At 35.3% G+C, this 21,591-nt stretch overlaps 1 protein-coding gene across 1 annotated transcript; it reads left to right on the top strand.

Annotated features, from left to right (window-relative positions):
• Positions 1-4,033: 4,033 nt before the first annotated feature.
• Positions 4,034-6,225, top strand: LOC145255830 (rhodopsin, GQ-coupled-like). The gene has a single exon (XM_080114551.1). The coding sequence runs from the start codon at positions 4,177-4,179 to the stop codon at positions 5,218-5,220; it is 1,044 nt and encodes a 347-aa protein (XP_079970677.1). The 5' UTR covers positions 4,034-4,176; the 3' UTR covers positions 5,221-6,225.
• The last annotated feature ends 15,366 nt before the right edge of the window (positions 6,226-21,591 follow it).

Raw genomic sequence — 21,591 nt, 5'->3', positions numbered from 1 at the left:
GTCATCCACATAGAGTACTTTTTCGTTGTATCACAATTCAACAGTGCGGCTAGACATACACCTTACCCCAGCCGTGCATCAAACCTACAACCGTCGCGTTGACAGTCGACAGCTCTAAATCCACCCCCGCTCATCGCAAACAGTGCTCAAACCATCATTTGTTTACAAACAAATAAATAGCTTAAAGTTGACAGACGACAGCTCTAACCATGTGACCAAGAATCAGTGCTGTAAATATAACTCCTCGAGTTTGTATTAAATCCACGCTAAAACCTCTAGCCTTGATGGAGGAGAGACTACAACTTTCATATATGATTTCAAATGATCTGCCATTGCTGTTATTCATATTAGAAAGTCTTAGTCTCCCCCCCCTCCCATCAAGGCCAGGGTTTTTTTTTGCGGGGTAAATATCAGATATTTTGTAATTCAAATACAAAACGTGGATAACAAATAATAATGATTGACACATTTAAAGTGCGACATAAAATGGGAAATTTTCCGCTTACTAATATTTAAATTTAGCTTAAGATGCCTACACAAATTTGACACTAGAATTCTCCCTCTTTCTCCTTTTCTCCCCTTCTCGTTCCCCTTTTATCCTCCTCCTCTTTTTCTTTATCCCCCCCTCTATTCCCCCTTTTCTCCTTTCTCTTTCTCCTTTACTCCCCCTTTATTTCCCCTTCCCCCTCTCTTTCTCCTTTTCTCCTCTTTCTCTTTTACTCCCCTCTTCTTCTCTTTTTCTTTCCATTTATTCCCTTTTTGTCCCCCTCTCTTTATCCTTTTCTCTCACCACTTTCATTAACGTTTTAAGTATGTTTTTTTTTCAGTATATACCAAAAATATGATTCGATTGACTGTCAAGGCGAATAATATACTCGAAATTGTATACACACAAAAATTACTTCATACCAACTCTATTTAATTACCTCAAAAGAATGAAATAATTTAATTGTATTATTATTCGCACGTTATTCTTTCTTAGGGTTGTGTCCGAATTTGGTATACATAGCTCTTAATTTCCCTTAATACTCGTAGCTGTTAATCGTGGCCTAAGGTAACGTCTTGATAAATTGAGTCAAAAGGACTTTGTAGCTGGGTTCGAATCTCCCGACCAGTAGCAATCGTCACTTCTTGCATTGATGATTTCAAAAGGATGAAACACTAGCATCTTTATATTAAAATAATTATATATATATATATATATATATATATATATATATATATATATATGTATATATATATATATATATATATATATATATATATATATATATATATATATATATATATATATATCGCCGGGTTCGAATTTATCGACTGGTGTTTATCGTGACACCCTACACTGATGATTTCCAAAAGGATGAAACACTACTGCCTGTAGGTATTTAATAATTATTATACTAAATAATTATATATATATATATATATATATATATATATATATATATATATATATATATATATATATACATCACGTATGTTTTCACTTTATATAAGTGTTGTTTAAATTTGAATGTCTGTAGTTGATGCTTTTAACATAATTTTGGTATATTGACATTTTACAAGTATTTGTTTTAATTAATATCGGGGTACAAATCTACAAGATCTAAGTTATTGTTTATATTGATTTAGTAAGCAATGACTACACAAAAATGGTTACCCGTAAATCAACGTTTGCTTTTCTCATTTCAGATTAATGAGCCTCACCAACCACAGCAAAGGACAATGGATTTTAGCAGTCATCACTCTATCAATCAGGTCGCTCATTCTTCTTGAAATCTTCCGACTCGTTTCTTTCCAGTGATATTTGAATATTTCAATCGCATTTGAGTCCTTTTGATGACATTTAATGTCATCTCTATCTTGAGCCACGCCCCTTCCGGTTGCTCTGCAAGATAATCTCCACCGTTGCTCCCACATTCACTTTTTCTAAGCACGTTTTTTGAAGATCGCTACCGGAACTACAACTGCCCTTAAATGATAAAGGGACATTTCTTCATCTAGAAGAAAATCATTTAGATAAGCCGTGTTCCGACTTTGTCTATTCCTATTTGCATTCTATTTACTTTGTGACGGGTGTGGGTCTTCGCCACGCACGGACATCTAACCACGCTACTTTTTAAAGCTTCAGGGACGTTGCAACCAATTCCGCAAAACAATGTAATCATATCCATTATACAAGCGCCATTTTTTTATCAAATTTAGACATTTACACAAACTCACGTGCAAATGACTTAATCCAACATTTATTCATATCTGATCATTAAATATATTTATGATGAATTTGATCAATAAATATGTTTATGATTTGATCCGATCAAAATTATTATCTAGGGAAAGGGGTTTGATATGATTAGCGACAAATTGCCAATCCATTGAAAACAAACCAGATCAAACGAGATGCAGTCAATTCATGTGACGTAGACATTTCCTTTCTTATATGCCCGCCACAAATGATCGACTTCTTTTCCTATGATTCCGAAACAAGCAAACAAAAAAATTGCTTATCAAATCAAGTACGCAACGCTAATCGTCGATTAAAGTGTAGTATCTTTCCTTTTTTCTATTTCCAACTCTCCAGATTCTGTTGATCACATTTCACATGCAAACTCATATTCGACCTCTAAAGTTGTATTGTATTACCCTCGCTACACAACTCTTTTAAAACGCAGCTGATATGTCTATGATATCACGGAAAACAATTTCGTAAAGACACTGCCTCTTTATACGAATCTCTCAATGCTTTAATATCGCCTTGTCTTACATAACAACACAAACCACCGAATACTCCTTCGAATTCTCACGTATGAAATGGACTGGATTTACATAAACTCGTCTTCTTGATGATTTAGTGAAACATGTTGGTTATGGATGCATCGATGAGTTTACGATCGCACATTTCATTAGACCTCGTATAATTCGATTCAACAGCATTATTTCCAATGTTTTAGATTGCATCAAACATTTCAAAGACTTTTCATTCCCATCGTACGGTTCCCACAGAGAAACATCGTACATGCCCCTCGCGTTATTTTACAGTTTCATCCGGCGCTTCAGTTATGGACTTTTCTAGCTAAAAATTACAAAAAGTGAATAAAAAATGGCGCCAATGTCTTGAATTAAATCCAACACATGACTGTTCGAGACTCTTCTAAAAAGGTGTCAATAGCTGGCTAAGTACATGAATGAAGACCATGTTTCGAATGGAATCCAACATCTGACTGTCCAAGGCTCCTATATCTGAAAGTTTCAGGATCATTAAGGAAATAGCGACAGAATATCCCAAATTGAATTTAGATGAATATTGAGTCAAAATTTTCAGGTTTCCAGGTTTCAAATTGATGAATAACATATCTTTCACTTTTCAACCCTAACCCTAACCCTAACCCTAACCCTAACTGACTATTTCAAAGTGCAACACTTCTTATGCGTGATCTTTCGACTAATCGCAGTCGATGATAACTCTCAAATTCTATTTCTTACCGTTTAATGGTTCAATCGTATATAGACATTTCATTTCGGAAAGATTATATCATTGGCTGAGTTGTTTTCACCCATTTCTTTTTTAACCAATCAGAGCATGCTATATCGCTCAGCCACGCCCTCATTATTTTACAGATTTGACTATTCAAGACTTCTGCACTTAAAAGTTCTGACTAATGAAAAAAAAATGGCGCGTATGAATTGAATTGAATCTAACGCGTAACTGTTCAATACTTCAGTGTCTAAAACTATACAAACTAAAGTAAATTAATTGCCAAAAAATGCTTGAATGACACATCAAGCGTCTGATGATTCAAGGTTCATACGTAATAAAATTAAAATTTGCAAAGATATTGCGACAATGTCTGGAATCGGATCTAACGTGTAGCTAATCAGTATTTTCGTGTTTAAAAAGATAAAAAAAATGAATACGTAAAGAAATTGCAAGAATGTCTTTAATGAAATCATCTATCTGACTATTCAAGTCTCTCGAGTTTAAAAGGTGGCAATTGAATATAGTGTGTTAATGTTAAAGACCTATATGTTTAAATATCGATTAAAAAAATGTATGAAATCGGTTCAAGCACGTGACTATTTTAGCCTACGGATACATTTTAGTTATTTATATTTTTAATTTGTTTATTTTAGTTTATTTTTTCAAGTGCGTTATCATTTTTATTGAACTCATCCAAGATGGATAACCTAACCCTTAACTCTACGAAAACCCCCGTCATAATTACTGCTAACGATTATAACGAAAGTACTTTCTACATACGCATTCCAACCGTTATCTACCTATCTCTTTTAATACCGATAGGAATTCTTGGCAACGCTTCGATCCTCTACATTTTTGGATCCCGCCTGAAGAAGAGCAATGTCCAATTTTTCATCATAATTCTAGCTATAATTGATATGTTTAGCTCCACAATTGGCATGCCGCTAGAACTGATTGAAATGGTACACATGCACGTCTATTCATCAGGCCTTCTCTGCAAACTTCAGCGTCAAATCAACTACTCGGCAAGCATTGGCTCGGCCCTCGTGCTCCTCACAATCTCTGTCGAAAGGTACATCAAGGTCTGCCGGCCTACGAACAAGCAGATGACCCAAAAGCATTCAAAAATCGTAGCCTTGGCCATTCTTGTCGTATGTATACCCGTGCCCACGCCGATTGCCGTCACGTACGATCGCCTACCCGTGTTGGTGAAAGAAGTAAACGTGACCGTCCACCAGTGTGCTCTCCGCTACTCGCCAATGATCTTTGCTTACTATTCGTCTTTCTTACCGGTTACTCTCATGATCTTCATCACCATGTTTGTCCTCTATTGGTTCGTGTTGCGTTCAGCCAGGCGTCATTTCCGGCGCCGCACGTCCAGCACGGAGTCTACCCAGTCGGTACGAAAGGTCAGCAAACGGAAGATAAGCCGCACAAGCATGTCGGTCATCTGTCTCACCGCGGTCTACGTAATCAGCTTCACGCCGACCCTCATCATCGGGATGATGACAAAGTTTTACTCAAGTGTCGACTATTCCCCTACCACACGCGGGTTGCTTATTCTTTTCTATCGATCGTGGGCGGTAAACTGCAGTAGTAATCCATTAATATTCGGCTTCTTTAACAAGACTTACCGAGATAGCTTAATTGAAATTGCTGAGAAACTATTGTGTATAAAGGTAGAAGACACGAAAACAGTCAAAGAACTGGCGACAACATCCGTTGCAGAATCGAGCAAATAACAAGAGCATTTTACTAAATTCGTTTCTATTGTTACGAATTGCCAAACGATATGGTAATCTTTGGAATAAACCACACAGCCAGACTACTTAAAAATGAATGCTTTTTGCATAAGAACACACTGAGGATGGCGCCACTTATCTGGAGTAGATAGCCATTTTTAAACATTTTCTTTTACATGAAGGTCACCACTTATCAAGGCCCAGAAGCCACTCGGGGATAAGGGTTATTTTGTGTATCAAATGGGATAGTGTTGCAGCATTCATTAGTATTGGAGATTTGATAAAGTGTCATTACTTAAGGGGGTGGTTCATCAGGAATTTGTTTATGTTGGAATTGAAGACATCCATGTTGAAGTCAGGAGGGAAACAGGCAAGCAGTAGAGAGTTCCACAGGCGTGCAGTTCTAAGAAAAAAGCTTTGTTCACGGAATCTACGCTTTGATTTAGGCACAGATAAAGAGTGGGGAAAATTTTTGACAGTGGTTTCAGCTAAGCGGGTGTTTACCGTGAAAGATTGGCGAGAGGGGGCAAAGATTGGAGTTCAGACGAGCACCTGCCATGGAAATAACGATAAAACAAAGATAGGCTCGCAACGTCTCTTCTGTGAGAGAGAGGTTACAGGGTAGAGAAAAGGGCATCCCCCACTAAACCACGAAATCTATTTTGTACTCTGTCAAGGCAGGATTGGCTGTTTTTAGCAGCTCCCGTTTCTAATATGCTGATGCTCAAGGATGTAGCGTCATTTTAAAATGATATTTTTTCAAAAGAGTCAGGTGGATTGTCTAGCACAGATAAAAATAATTTGCCATTACCGGTCTCTCATTTACAGCATTTTATAAATTTCCAAATGTATGCTGTCATTTAGAGTAGCGCATCAGTCAAACTACTCATAAAATATTGGCTGCTTCGTCAGTGGAAATAAAAACTTACTAACTACGGAGTAGAATTTCAAGTGCATTAATATCCAAAAATCAAGCTCTGTCACTACTCAGTAATCGACGAACCCAGACCCCAACTGTGCTGACATGGACTGCATCGGCTTTGTAACTGTTCAACGGGAGCCGATGAATGTTTATCGGTTCAATTATTTTATGCAGAGAGGAATTTTGTTACAGAGACTGCTTTCTTAGAGTCTCATCCTGTCAATATCTGCAACCGAGAGATAAGACATTCGAGTCATGAATGCATGAGTTCATTCATCATAACAATGCAATTTGGGTTTCTCTTGGATCTATTCGAGCGGAAATAATCTGAAGCATTAATTTTGGAACGACTTTCATATATATATATATATATATATATATATATATATATATATATATATATATATATATAATGGTTGTATTGTTTGGCTTTCAAGATGTCGATCCACCGAAACCCCTTGCGTTTATTAAAGAGTGCGATAAAGTTGCATTAAAAGGATGACCTTTATGATAAATAAAAAAAAATGGCCTCTTTAGATAAAAAGAAAAGATACTTCCTTAAACCAAAGTATAGCAATAACCTCTCCCCCCTCGCAGAGATGCTCAGGCCAGTCTGGAATGCTTTTCTCTTTCTCCCTTCCCCTCCCCCGCTTTCACCACCTGATTCTTCTTTTTCTAGGGTTTAAGTAACACCCACAATATCTTTTTGTATCTAATTGATTTTGACTTCAATATTGCTTTTTTTTTTTTCGGAACTGGTTAAAGCAGATAAAATCTTCAGGTAAATCCTCAAATGCGGAAACTAATCCAGATAAATTTTGAACGTTACCCGGTCATGTGAAAAGAAAACAAAGCTATAGAAAAACACCGTGTGAAACCAAGAAAACTGAAACTCCAAAAAATCTGATAAACTGTCCCCTTCTAAAGAAAATGGACGACACCAGCCTCGGATGATAATACACAAAATTATTATGACGGATTAAGGAGGTTTAAAAGATCGAGGAGTGAGAACACTAGCACATTCGGATTTAGGCTTAGAATTACTACAAAGCCCTACTCTTTTATTGAGCACTGTTGAAGCAAATACTGAAAAAATATATAATATATATCATGGTCCGATATTTCTACATTGAACAATAACGTCGAAGTAAAAATATCAGAAATCAGTTTGGAAACAAAATTTGATTTTACAAATTGATTTTCAATCAATAAAAAACAAATATTTCGGCTAAATAAGGCCTTCATCAACGAATTATAGACATTGTAGTTCCTTTTTCTTTATTGTCGAACATAACGACGAATGCAAGTGAAAGCCGACTTCTCCTGATGTCAAATGTATATATTCTTGATTTTACGTACAGAGGATGCTGATAAGGTGTGTATTCGTAATATTTCTACATTGGAATGTATCATAAAAAATATAAGAAATCATTTATGAAACCAAAATTCTATGCAAACAGTTTTTCCACTAATTAAAAGAATGTAATATTTCGGCCAACTGAGGCCTTCCTTAGTAAGTTATAGGCACGTATATCATTTTATAATATTGTAAATATAAATACATGAAAAAATATATGTATGTTTATTTGTAAATATTTTTCTGTTTTTCTTTTTGACGAATCATTGTCGTAGAAGATTCAATATATACTTGAAAACCTTGATTGTATAGATAAATTATAGAAGTGCTGAAAAATATGTTTATGAGAAAATAAAGATATAAGTCACTGAATTCTGCTTTATTCTTTTGTTTATTTTTAAAATATTGTTATTAACCCCAACATTACCCAACATTACCGAACATTACCCAACATTACCTAACATTACTCACAATTACCCAACTTTACTCAAAATTACCTAACATTACATAAATTATCTTACATTACCCAACATTATCCAACATTACCTAACAACATTACATAACATTACTCAACATTACTCAACATTACATAACAGTAATTAACAATACATAACATTACCTTACATTACCTTACATTACCTTACATTACCCAACATTGCCCAACATTACCTGACATTACTCAACATTACTCAACATTACTCAACATTACTCAACATTACTCAACATTACCTAACATTGCCCAACATTACCTAACATTACTCAACATTACCTAACATTACTTAACATTACGTAACATTACTTAACATTTCTCAATATTACCTAACATTACCCAACATTACCTAACATTACCCAACATTATCTAACATTAACCAACATTACCTACCATTACCTAACATTACCTAACATTACTCAACATTACCTAACATTGCCCAACATTACCTAACATTGCCCAGCATTACATAACATTACTCAACATTACCTAACATTGCCCAGCATTATCTAACATTACTCAACATTACCTAACATAGCCTAACATTACTCAACATTACCTAACATTGCCCAACATTACCTAACATTACTTAACATTACATACCATTGCCCAACATTACCTTACATTACTCAACATTACCTAACATTACCTAACATTAGATACCATTACCTAACATTACATAACATTACCCAACATTACCCAACATTACCTAACATTACCTGACATTACCTAACATTACCCAATATTACCTAACATTACCCAACATTACCTTTCATTACTGAACATTACCTAACAGTACTCAACATTACCTAACATTACTCAACATTACCTAACATTGCCCAACATTACCTAACATTACCTAACATTAGATACCATTACCTAACATTACATAACATTACCCAACATTACCCAACATTACCTGACATTACCTAACATTACCCAATATTACCTAACATTACCCAACATTACCTTTCATTACTGAACATTACCTAACAGTACTCAACATTACCTAACATTACTCAACATTACCTAACATTGCCCAACATTACCTTACATTACTCAACATTACCTAACATTACCTAACATCAGATACCATTACCTCACATTACATAACATTACCCAACATTACCCAACATTACCTAACATTACCTGACATTACCTAACATTACCCAATATTACCTAACATTACCTAACATTACCTTTCATTACTGAACATTACCTAACATTACCTGACATTACCTAACATTACACAATATTACCTAACATTACCCAACATTACCTTTCATTACTCAACATTACCTAACAGTACTCAACATTACCTAACAGTACTCAACATTACCTAACATTACTCAACATTACCTAACATTGCCCAACATTACCTAACATTACTCAACATTACCTAACATTACTCAACATTACCTAACATTACTCAACATTACCTTACATTACGCAACATTACCTTACATTACCCAACATTACTCAACATTACCTAACGTTACCCAACATTACCTATCATTACCTAACATTACCCAACATTACCTAACATTACCCAACATTATCTAACATGACCCAACATTACATAACATTACCTAACATTACCTTACATTACCCAACATTACCTAACAATACCTAACATTACTCAACATTACCTTACATTATCCAACATTACCTAGAGACTACTATTTTAGAAAATACCTATAGAGGCTTTATGTAGGAAATTGAGCAACAAAATAACCGTTTACATTACATTTAAAGTTCTGCGTGTTTCTACAATTTAGAAATTACAAAACTAGGAGGGAATTTCAAAGTCTTGCAAGTCATGAGAAGAAACAACTAGAGTAGAAAATGTTCCAGTGTCTAGAGACATATACAGTGAAAGGATGATATTTTGCTACTTGTCTGGTTAGTCCAGAGTATGTACATCGAAAGAGAGTACGTGCTATGAGTTCGTGAGATCATGTTCCAAGGAAGTACTTGTAAAATTGTAAGATTCAATATTGCGATGGGACAGGGGTTGGAGATTGGTTGATAGTGCGGTACATTAGATTGAAGTTGGAATTTGGTTAATATTGCGGAACCTAGTAGGTTGGAAACTCGTTTTCGAACTCTCTCTAAGAGACTAGTGGTAGATGCACTGGGTTATATATGATAGCAATGCATCGGCGAATGGTCACTTTGTAGGGATACAGAGTACCGCCAAATGTTATTAGTATTTTAGCGGGGTAAGGAGAGCTTATTTCCTTTGTAGCAGGCTTGGCAATGTCTTCAATATATTTGTTCCCATTCCTATTACCTGTGGTACATACACCAGCCCAAAGCGCTTGAATTATAAGGTGATATCTTCAACAATGAAGGATTGACTGTATATATATATATATATATATATATATATATATATATATATATATATATATATATATCCAACCCTTCATTGTTGCAAAACTTTGTTGAAACTCAAAGACTTACGTTTTTTCTTTTTTGTAACTTTTGTTTATTTCATCCTGGATTTCTTCATTACAGCCGTTTCGTTAATGAGATGGCAATTTTATGATTTTATGTTTTCATAAAAAAATCCTGTCCTCACCAACTCGTCAGATGTTTCTATTTGATGTTACCAACAAAAGGTTGATTTTGTACATGATAAACCTGGTGTCTAGGGAAAAGAAATTCCATCCTCACGTTTCTACATGTCATCCATCTTGGGTTTCCATATATATATAATCTGAGATTATTGTTTTCCAGAATGTTTTGAGCGGCTATCACACACGCATACGGATACCACTCTTTAACCCCCCATCCTTCCCCATATCTCAACACAGACTCAAATCCGCACCTTTATTGGGTCTTATTTACATACAACGAAATCTTATTTTTCACCACATTTGACAGAACCTCCTGATTTTAACTCCCTGTGCCAATGAAGACCTGATATTTTCATTGCAAACTTTGCTTTCGTATAAGCTGTATCGCCTGAAAAGGTATCTAGTTACTAATAGCTAGCTGACCGAAACATGCTCATGACTGTGTAGCAACATATTTCTGCTTATGTAAAAACAATAAAAAAAGAGTATATATTAGAACCCCTGGATACGGTGGCCCTACGACACGCTTTTATCAGGTTACGATGTGGAATACGATGTTTTTCCGTCCCCTGGTTACGGTATTTGCCCGCCCTAAGGTGTTATTTATAATGTTGTTTGATTATATACATGTGTATTATATACTGTACCGTATTTTAATACTAATTTTTAAAGCCTTATCCCGGAGTTCTACTCTCTCTCTCTCTCTCTCTCTCTCTCTCTCTGTATATATATATATATATATATATATATATATATATATATATATATATATATATATATATATATATATATATATATGCTTGTGGGAAAATATGTTTATTTAATTATATGGCACTTTTTATTCATACCAATCCTTTAATTTTTGAAGCTCGATGTAACTACAGAGAATATACAAATAAATAACAAAAAGTCTATATTCCAAATTTCAGGATGTTGTTCATCTTACCGTTTATTCTTTTAAGTATGTTGAAACGTACAAGTATGTGTGTGTAGGGAAAAATGACATCTTCTTTGGCTAACACGTGTGCGTGCTTCAAAGGGAAGGTCGTGTAAAAAACAAAAAGGAAAGAAAGAAAGGCACAAATAGCGACATCTACTTGATTTTATAGTTTACAATCACACGAGCGACGCAGACTGTCGCCATTTTTATGCAAATGAGACAGGTGAATAAAAACGGAAGCGAAGCGAACAGGGGACGAGTTTGACGAAGTCACGTTGTGGAGTTGAAAGTTTTGACAACAGACTGTCACGTTGTGGAGCTGAAAGTTTTGATAACAGAGTGTCACGTTGTGGAGCTGAAAGTTTTGACAACAGAGTGTCACGTTGTGGAGCTGAAAGTAATGATAACAGAGTGTCACGTTGTGGAGCTGAAAGTTTTGATAACAGAGTGTCACGGCAAGCGTATTATCATCAAACTCCCTAAGAAGATAAATCTCCGTTGACAGCGAGATTCGATGGTGCACGGCTTTTACGGTAATGCAAATTATTTGCAATCGTTATCGAAAGAGATTTACTATACTGGAAACTTTGGGCGGTTTGCTGTCACTCATAATCCAGGGAATATCACTGGATCTAATCAGTGAGCAATTACTAATGATGACCCATGTGAGAAATCCTGCGTAGTACATAATAATAGATTTTTGAAAGGTTGAATTGAGAAAACAATTTAAAAAGTGAATGCCTAATAACCACATAAACAGGAATGTTATTTAAAATATAAGCAGTTGTTGCTAATAGTTGTGTGCTAGAAATTATTGTACGAATGAAATAGCTGCAACCAAGAGAAGGCATACGGAAATAACCAGGGAACGTATAGAGTCGCAGAAATTAGGAACTCGCAATTTCTGGAAAATTTATAACTGTGGTGAATAGTGAGCGATGAACAATTCAACAAACATAAAGTCGCTGGAAAGTGCAAAAATTTAAATGTAATGTGAACAAATATCTCAATACTCAACTCGCCACAATCACCTGATAGGTATGATCCAAGATGGTAATCCCTTACGAGCGCGTGCAATACGCCTTGTTTAAGGTGAACATTTAAAAAGAAACTGCATACATGATAAAGGAAATTAAAATTCCGTCAAATGTCAAAGTTGATCGACCTTTCAAAGTCAATGTAAAAAATTAAAATCAGTGGTATATAAGATCTGGGCCTTCATTGGTTACAATATGGACCAAGTAACGTGTCTCTATGATGAACAGAACTGAATGTATCGCCCAATGATTTTTACATTAAGCATTATGTTGACTTTGACCTTTCGCCTAGATATCCCAAAATAAAATCAGTTCTGACTTCGACAATGATTTTGACCAAGTTTGATAACTATTAGTTAAGCGATATAAACAAACAATATACTTGCAACCTCTATCTCACGGAAGAGATGTTGCGAGTTTGTCTCTGGTTTATCGTTATTTTCATGGTAAGTGCTCGACTGAGCTTCAATCTATGTTCCCTCCTCGCCAAACTTTTACAAGAAACACTGGTCTATCTGAAAACACTATCAATAATTCCCCCTTCCGCTCTTTATCTGTGCATAAACCTAAACGTAGATTTCATGAAAAAAGCGTCTTTTTTAGAACTGCGCGCCCGTGGAACTATCTTCCGTTCTCGTGCTTTCCAGCTGACTGCAATCTGATTGTCTTCAAGTCCAACGTAAACAAGTTCTCGATGAGCCGTTCCACTTAAGTTAACAAATTTACCGTATTTCTGTTACTAACAATTACTATATTGTTCAATTGACTACTGTACACTCTTTAACCCTTATCCTCGAGTGGTCTCTGGGCCTTGATAAGTGGTGATGCCTATGTAAAAAAAAATATACTTATTAATTCGATCGAATGAACCACAACCATGTTCTAATCAACTGGAAACTTTTAGGAAAGAGACTTATATAATATTTAATTCCAGGCATAGAGAGTGGAGGAAGCAACGTAATGTCCATAGCAGGTCCCTCGACTAAGTTTCAATTCCTGGTTGTCCTTATAAAACATGCACAGCAAGAACTCGCCTGGCTACCACCATGCCAGAAAACTTTCCTGACTCGTTCTTTCTACCATAAACCAAACAAGTGTAACATAGCGCGGACGCGCGTATACTGATGCATGCGAAATAATGTCAGTGATAGGGAAAAATAAAGACTTTAACAAGAAAATCACGAGAAGGAGGTGGATAACGTTCGAGATCACGTTAGTGTGGTGAATAACGCTCTTGGAGACGATCACGTGAGGGACGTCACAGAGGTAACGAAAGAAGCAGAAGTAAATGTTGTAAAAAATAGCAAGTTCAAGTTCTTTACTATTCTTTGTCTGCTTTGCGACTAAGGCTACAACGTGTTGGTTCCAAGGTAACGTCACACAGAATTTCTTTCTGTAGAGTATCTAACAACAAAATAGCCGATGATAACACGGTCGTCTTAATGTCTTATGTAAAAAAATACTTGTTGCCTCATCTTGTTAATTAATCACTCTTAAGAAATCTGTCCTTCCATCTATTGACCAATTTCGCGTTGTGGTGTTTATCATTCAATTAATATACTCTTAACTAGTAACTCTCAGGCCTTAATATGCGATAGCCCATTAAAAATTTATTAGTAATGTGAACAGATATTTTGCTTATCAACCTCTGCATATTGCCCCTGTAGACATGGTAACAGATATATTAAAGACATTTCCAAGGCTGCTGCAAAGAAAGTGCTCTCTCTCTCCCCCCTCTCTCTCTCTCTTTCTTTCTCTACCGTGCTAGAAAACTACTCAGACCTGAGAGTATCCGATATCTTTACAAAGCCACCATTATTCTCATGCATGGAGTATTGCAGCCACATCTGAGCTGGCGCATCTACCACTAGTCCATCTCCCTATTTGACTCGGTCTAAAAAGAGTCTCTAACTTAATAAGTACCATGCTTTCAACCAAACTCCATCCCTCAGTCCCATCGCCATAATGTACTGCGCGTTTCTCTGCCTATTTTACAAGCACTTTAATAGAATATGTTCTGACAAACGTAGCACTTGTGCTTTCTCAGGGTAAATACCACCGACTAGCCCGACAAGTACCTAAGTCCCACCTCTTCTCTGTTGAGATCTCTTAGGCGGTCTTATTTGCTCAACTGCGTGACAAATATAACGTGATGTTTTATTAAAGGATGAGCGAAAGGTGGATTAGTTTAAAAAAAAAAAAAAAAAGGCGGTCATTTTGCTGAATGTGTTAAGGAGATAAACGAAACAAACAATTGAACAATAGTTTTCCGTTGGATTGAGCAGAGGAAAAACAACGTCTATTTCGGAAATATGGATTTATATATTTCCAACCGTTGATGTCCGACAGCAAAACATCCCGTCCCATCATTTCAGAAAAAAAATAGTGTTGCAGTTTGAACTACTTTATGAAAATATTTTGGCGCTCCTTTCTTTTCTCTCTCCCAGACTCCTTGACCCCCCCATATCTCTAGTTGTCTATCTATCTCATATATATATATATATATATATATATATATATATATATTGAGTATATTTAGGCAGCATATTCTCCTTTAAGCATATATTGTTAAACAGCACAGCATTTTCTTGTTTGACAATTTTCCGTTTTATTTTTTCCAGTTTTCGAATAATCCTTCTTGTGTTATATGTAAAATGGTGTAAAAGTGTTCCGTAGTCTGCGAGCGCTTTCGGCGTTTCCGCCATCTTCAGGCTGGTTATATAAAAAGTCGTTTTAAAATTACGAATTTTTATATAACCAGCCTGAAGATGGTGGAAACGCCGAAAGCGCTCGCAGACTACGGAACACTTTTACACCATTTTACATATAACACAAGAAGGATTATTCGAAAACTGGAAAAAATAAAACGGAAAATTGTCAAACAAGAAAATGCTGTGCTGTTTAACAATATATATATATATATATATATATATATATATATATATATATATATGAGATATATATATATATACTCGGTCTATATATATATATATATATATATATATATATATATATATATATATATATATGGTAAAACTGGTAATTAGTAAAAACGTGAAGAGAGTGCTCAATATTATTGCAGAACAAATATGTGTTTTATTATTTTTTTTTTTACCGTTTTATCTGTTTGGTTACATATGTTTCGGGTGTTGGACCGTGTTTACGATCTAACAGCATCGTCAGACCTTACGGAAATGGTTGGTTAGCATTAGGATTTTTTTTCTCGTATTCCTTCTAAAAACAATTCTTCCTAATGCTAACCAACCATTTCTGTAAGGTCTGACGAAGCTGTTAGATCGTAAACACGGTCCAACATCCGAAACATATGTAACCAAACAGATAAAAGGTAATATAAAAATAAAACACACACACACACACATACACACACAGATATATATATATATATATGTATATATATATATTCAAGATTGTTTATTTATTTTTTATTAGCGATTCTATAGTATTTTCTTCTTTCTTTCCGCTCCCTGGGCGCTTTTTTATATATAAGAAAGGAGTTATCTGCCCTTTGTTTACATTTTTTCCGTCCCACATTTTTTAGGACGTATTATTTGTTTATTATTTTTATAATTATTTTTTATTATTAAATATTACTACGCATAAGCGTAAGTCATCTATAGACATGCATCTTTCGGAGTACCGGTCTTAAGGCCAAGAATTTCCCTCGCTTGGGCTGAGACGCAAATAGACCCATCACAGAGTCTGTTTTATCAGGGAGGCCATCTATGAATATCAGGAATAATAAAGGCCCAAGGATCGACGCCCGCATTTTTATCATATTGTTCTATTGAAATTTTTCCATTATTAATTAAAACCATTTTTACTTTTTTTATTTTATTTTTTTTATTTTTCTTCCCTTTGAAGATTGCAATGCTGGGTATGAACGCAGACCCCACAATTTTAATGAATCATCATTATGCCAGATAAAACGTACCCATTCCTGTGTCTCGATACATATATCATTATATGTGATCAGTTTTCTATAATAGTCAACCATATAGGAGCCTATTCGTGACCACACACACACACACACACACAGACGTTCAGCTTTATATATATATATATATATATATATATATATATATATATATATATATATATATATATATATATATATAACCACTATTTGTCCCATGTATGGAGTATTAACTTCTCCCTCTCGGACAGGGCCCATATAGAATTTTTAACATAATCGATCCTGCATTGTCTGCCAAGCTCGAGCTCCTGTCGCATCGTCAAAGTGTTGCATTCCTGTGTTTTTTTAAAAAGTATTAAAGATTAGACAATGGGCCTTGGAATTAGTTTTGGCAGCCTTGCAACTCTCACTTCCCTTTTTTTCTTCTCATATTCCATGAACGATGGTTCTGACAAAAGAGCAGAAAATTGTTGTTTTCTGTGTCGAACTCTGTATATTAAACATTTATTGTGAGATAGTTTTTTTTTTATTTTGAAGTAGTCCTTTGAAAAAAATATCTCCGACCAGGCAGACTAAAAGCAATATCCCAGGTCTTTATTGTAGAGGTCCCAAAATGCAGGAGCATTTTCTGCTCTAAGAACATCTCGTTTTTTGGAATGCTCCAACTGCAACATGGCTCACCAGCATTGGATGATTGAAATGTAATGTGGGGAAAAAAAATAAATAAATAAAACATAATCCCACAATTTTATCAGCAATTTCTGTGCTATTCAACCGTCCTAATGCAGATGCAACTAATTGCAAAGCAAACGTTTCGCTCAACATGATCAAACCTGATTGTCGATAATTTATCGTCACTTTCAATAAGACGCCCAGTCTCTCTAGTTAATCGCTGATGCTGATGACGTAATGAATGCGAAAGAGATACGCGATCGTCTTACCTTTACAGTTTAGTACTTTATTCTATCGCATTTTTTTATTCATTCTTTTAATCTCTCCCGTTTCTGTCTGTATGTCAGTCTTCTGCTTCTTCTTCATCATCATCTTCTTCATCATCTACATCATCATCATCTTCTTCTTTCTTTTTTTGTTTTTCTTCTTCTTCTTCTTCTTCTTCTTCTTCTTCTTCTTCTTCTTCTTCCTCCTCTTCTTTCTTTCTTTGTTTCTTGTTGTTGTTGTTGTTGTGGCTGTTGTTGTTCTGCTTCTACTTAGTTTCTTTCTTTCTTTCTTTCATCCCCCTCGCAATTTTTGCATTCCATCTCTCTTTGTTGCTGTCTCCATCTGTTTCTGACTTCATTTTTTTTCTTTTAATTCTTATTTTCTCATTCTTTTTCTTTGCCTTCTTTCCTCCTTCCCTCCTCTCTTTCTCTCTCATTTTAACAATTTTTATTATTTCCGTGTCACTCTCTCTTCGTCTGTATCTCGTGTTGTTGTTGTTGTTGTTGTTGTTGTTGTTGTTGTTCTTGTTCTTCTTCTTCTTCTTCTTCTTCTTCTTTCCTTCCTTTCTTTCTTTTTACGTCTTTTCTTTCTTTTCCCTACTCATAAGTTTTATTCTTCTCCCTTTCTTTGTTTTCATCTCCGTTTATGTCTTCTTTTTCGTCTTCTTTGTCTTCTATTTCTCCTTCTTTTTCTTCCTCTCCTTCTTCTTTTTGTTCTTCTCTTTATTTTTCTATGTCTTCTACTTCAATGTCGTCTTCGTCTTCCTTCCTCTCCTCCTTCTTTTTCTCCTCCGTATTCTTCTTCTTCTTTCTTCTCTCTTTCCCCCTCATGCAAGTTTTACTTTTTTCTGTCTTTCTCTTCGTCTTTATCCTTTGTTGTCATTCTTCTTCTTCTTCTTCTTCTTCTTCTTCTTCTTCTTCTTCTTCGTCTTCTTCTTCTTCTTCGTCTTCTTCTTAATCCATTCCAACACTTAGAAGAACCTCTCTCCCACAAAGCTATCACTTACGATCATTTTATAAGCAGCAAACAATAAAGCCTTTACCGGCTGTGGCCAAAACAAGTACTTCCTTCCTTTTCTTAAAAAAAAATCTGCTTGTGCATGCAAATATTCGCCCACCTGCATTTTTACTTGCAATTCTTCCTGCTGTGTCTCTACCTGCTCGTAAGCACCACAGTTAGCGGATGGAGATATGAAATACAGATCACGAGTTCTATCCCTAACACAGGTAATTTGTCCTAATTTCAAATAGATTATCACACTTTATGAAATGACATTCTGGAAAAGGTGGTTTTCGTACTCCGTTTCAGCCAAACAAGACGTCTTGCAACTTGGACGTAACGGGCTACAAATTGGAGCCTTATCTACAGGGGAGACCGTGTAGGGAGTTGAGCAGTGAGATGTTTGTTCACATTACATTTAAACATCTGGGTGTTAGTACAGTCAGAGAAGCAGAAAACAGGGGTAGAATTCCCAAATTAAGCACTCTGAGAGTAGAAGCTATTAGATTAAATAGTTTCCCGCATCTTGGAGACCTCAATAAGGAAGGGTGGGATTTTGGTGCTTGTCGGATTAGTTAGGAATGTATACAAATGCTATGAATTCATCAGTGCACATTGCATTAAAATACTTGTAAAGATGGCAGAGGGATGAAACATTGCAGTGACGGAACAGACCACCTCTCCAGAATGTCAGAGACAGTTTCGTGTAATTTTGAAAATCCTGCACACTAGCACGCTCTGGACTATAAAAAGGCCTGAGCAGTCCGTCCGCATTCCCAAATAGGCCGCTTCAAGCGATTAGAAATAAATTAACATTTTTTCGAAGTGAACTTAACACTTGTGAAGGAAAACTTAACCTCAGCTTGAAAACAACAAATCACTGTTCAACGGATCTTCTACTGACACACCACTTATCAAGACTAACATCCACTCAAGGACAAGGGTTAACGAGATCAATAGATCTACGAATATTAAGAAAGGCTTAGGGAAAAAATGAATAACATTTTTGACTTCTGACTCCGCGTTTAATGAAGATGGTCCTGTTGTAATCAATTCTGATGTTCCACAGATGTAAGGTTCTTGGAAAGAAACTCCATTCATGGAAATCTTGTTTGATGTTAGATGCTCAGAGAAAGAAAGAAAATTACTTGCAATTGTGTTCGTTGTTGTTGAGGGTTGTTCATTCATTGTGTATGAATAGAATTTTTATTTCTGGCATTCGTTTCTGTCATGGGGTATTTCAGAAATAATGGACTTACCCAGAGATTATAAATACATTTACATTTAATTCATTATTAGAGATTCGTGACAGTTATGATCTCAGACTCATGACGTATACTTCTGTAAAATAATTTTGCTAATGCACTTTTTGTTAATTATACAATTGTGTTAGTACTAGAGTATTACTAATTTAGAATTCTTTCTAGAAAGGCATCGGGTAATTCCGGGAGGGACAACATTAAGTTTGTCAGCATCTCTGACTAAATGTGTTTCTGTGGAACGAACAGGATTCAAACTTATCACACCCAGGTTTTCAGTCAGTGTCGTTAACCATTTAGCCACCATTGCATCCCTGCCGTTATTCTTGAGCACCATTCATTTATTTTAGTATATATCAGATGATTATGGTTGGCATTCGTGTCGCTAATGTCTTACTAGTTAGAATTCTTTCCAGAAAACAACAAAACATTGGATAGCTACGAGAGGGACTACGTTAAGATTGCCAACATTTTTAAGTGAAAGTATTTCTGTAAACGAATAAATTAACACTTATCAAGACTAAAATCGGTTCAAGGATAATGGTTAATAAGATCCATAGATTGACAAATATTATTAAAGGCTTGGAAATTGAATGAATAACATTTTTGACTTATGACTCTATGTTTAATGAAGATGGTCCTGTTGTATTCCTTAGGTAATCAATTCATGGAAATCTTATTTGATTTTAGATCCTCGGAGAAAGAAAGAAAATTACTTGCAGTTGTGTTCGTTGTTAAGCGTCGTTCTTTCATTGTGTATGAATCAAATGTTTTGCCATTCGTGTCTCCGATATCTTCCTAGTTAGAACCTTATCCAGAAAAAAAAATTACGCATTTACAGGAGGGATCACGTGAATGTTGCCAACATCCATAAGTGAAAGTGTTTCCGTTTACCACTTATCAAGACTGTAATCCACTCAAGGATAAAGGTTAATAAGGTTGATAGATTGACGAATATTTTGAAATGGTTGTAAATTGAACTAATAACATTTTTGACTTATTTTGTATTCATCAGTTTTGATGTCTCACAGATGTGAGGTTCTTGGAAAGAAACTCTGTTGATGGAAATCCTGTTTGATCTTAGATAGTCAGAGAAAGAAAAGAAATTATTTGAAATTGTGTTTGTTGCTGTTGAGTCTCGTTTATTTCGTACGAATCGGATAATTATTGCTGGCATTCGTTTCCCCGATGCCTTTCTAATTAGATCCCTCACGAAAAAGACCCAACATAGTTACGGGTGGAACCACCTTCTATGGATAAAAATGATTAAGCAGAGAGAGACGAGCATCATCTCTTATGCGATAGAATAGAGGACAGACTATTCTCTTTAGATTGCAAAGCAAGAAAAGTTATTTGTAGCTGCGGTAATAAAACAAGTTCTTGCTGTGAAGTATTAAAAGTGAGTAATCTGCTGAGTTTGTTCTAGGCCAAATGGATGTCATTATAGACTATGTGATCGGTTAGGCGAAGTGGGAATCCTATTCCATTTGTTTTTATCATCTAAGCAATTATATCGTTAGGAAAAATATGAACTCCTAATTCTGTCCTTCAGCTATAGACAAAAATAACAACCTGCGTTCAATCAATTGTATATGAGTAATCATTGATAATAGGTATTGCAAATACGTATTTAATGACAAAACAAGTGATATAAAGTTACTTCCCCTGAATTATACTAGCCAATGAAGAATACACTCTATTATTTGAAAGTAAAAATAAAGACTCGTTCCCTGAATGTTTAAGATTCATTTTGTTTTTAATTTTCACATTTTTGCACCAATATTTTCCCGGATAAACCCCAAATAACAAGTTCCGCATGGTCCGAATACCCTATATATAGAGCTTCATATCTGTAGGCCAAAAAACTGATAGAAGAGTTTGATATGCAAAAACATAACAAATATATATATAT

This window comes from Euprymna scolopes, chromosome 31, assembly GCF_053919585.1.
Source record: "Euprymna scolopes isolate OS-2025 chromosome 31, ASM5391958v1, whole genome shotgun sequence".
Taxonomy (NCBI): Eukaryota; Metazoa; Mollusca; class Cephalopoda; order Sepiida; family Sepiolidae; genus Euprymna; species Euprymna scolopes.
The sequence above is the reverse complement of the archived record's forward strand: the minus strand, read 5'-3'. Positions and strand labels throughout refer to the sequence as shown.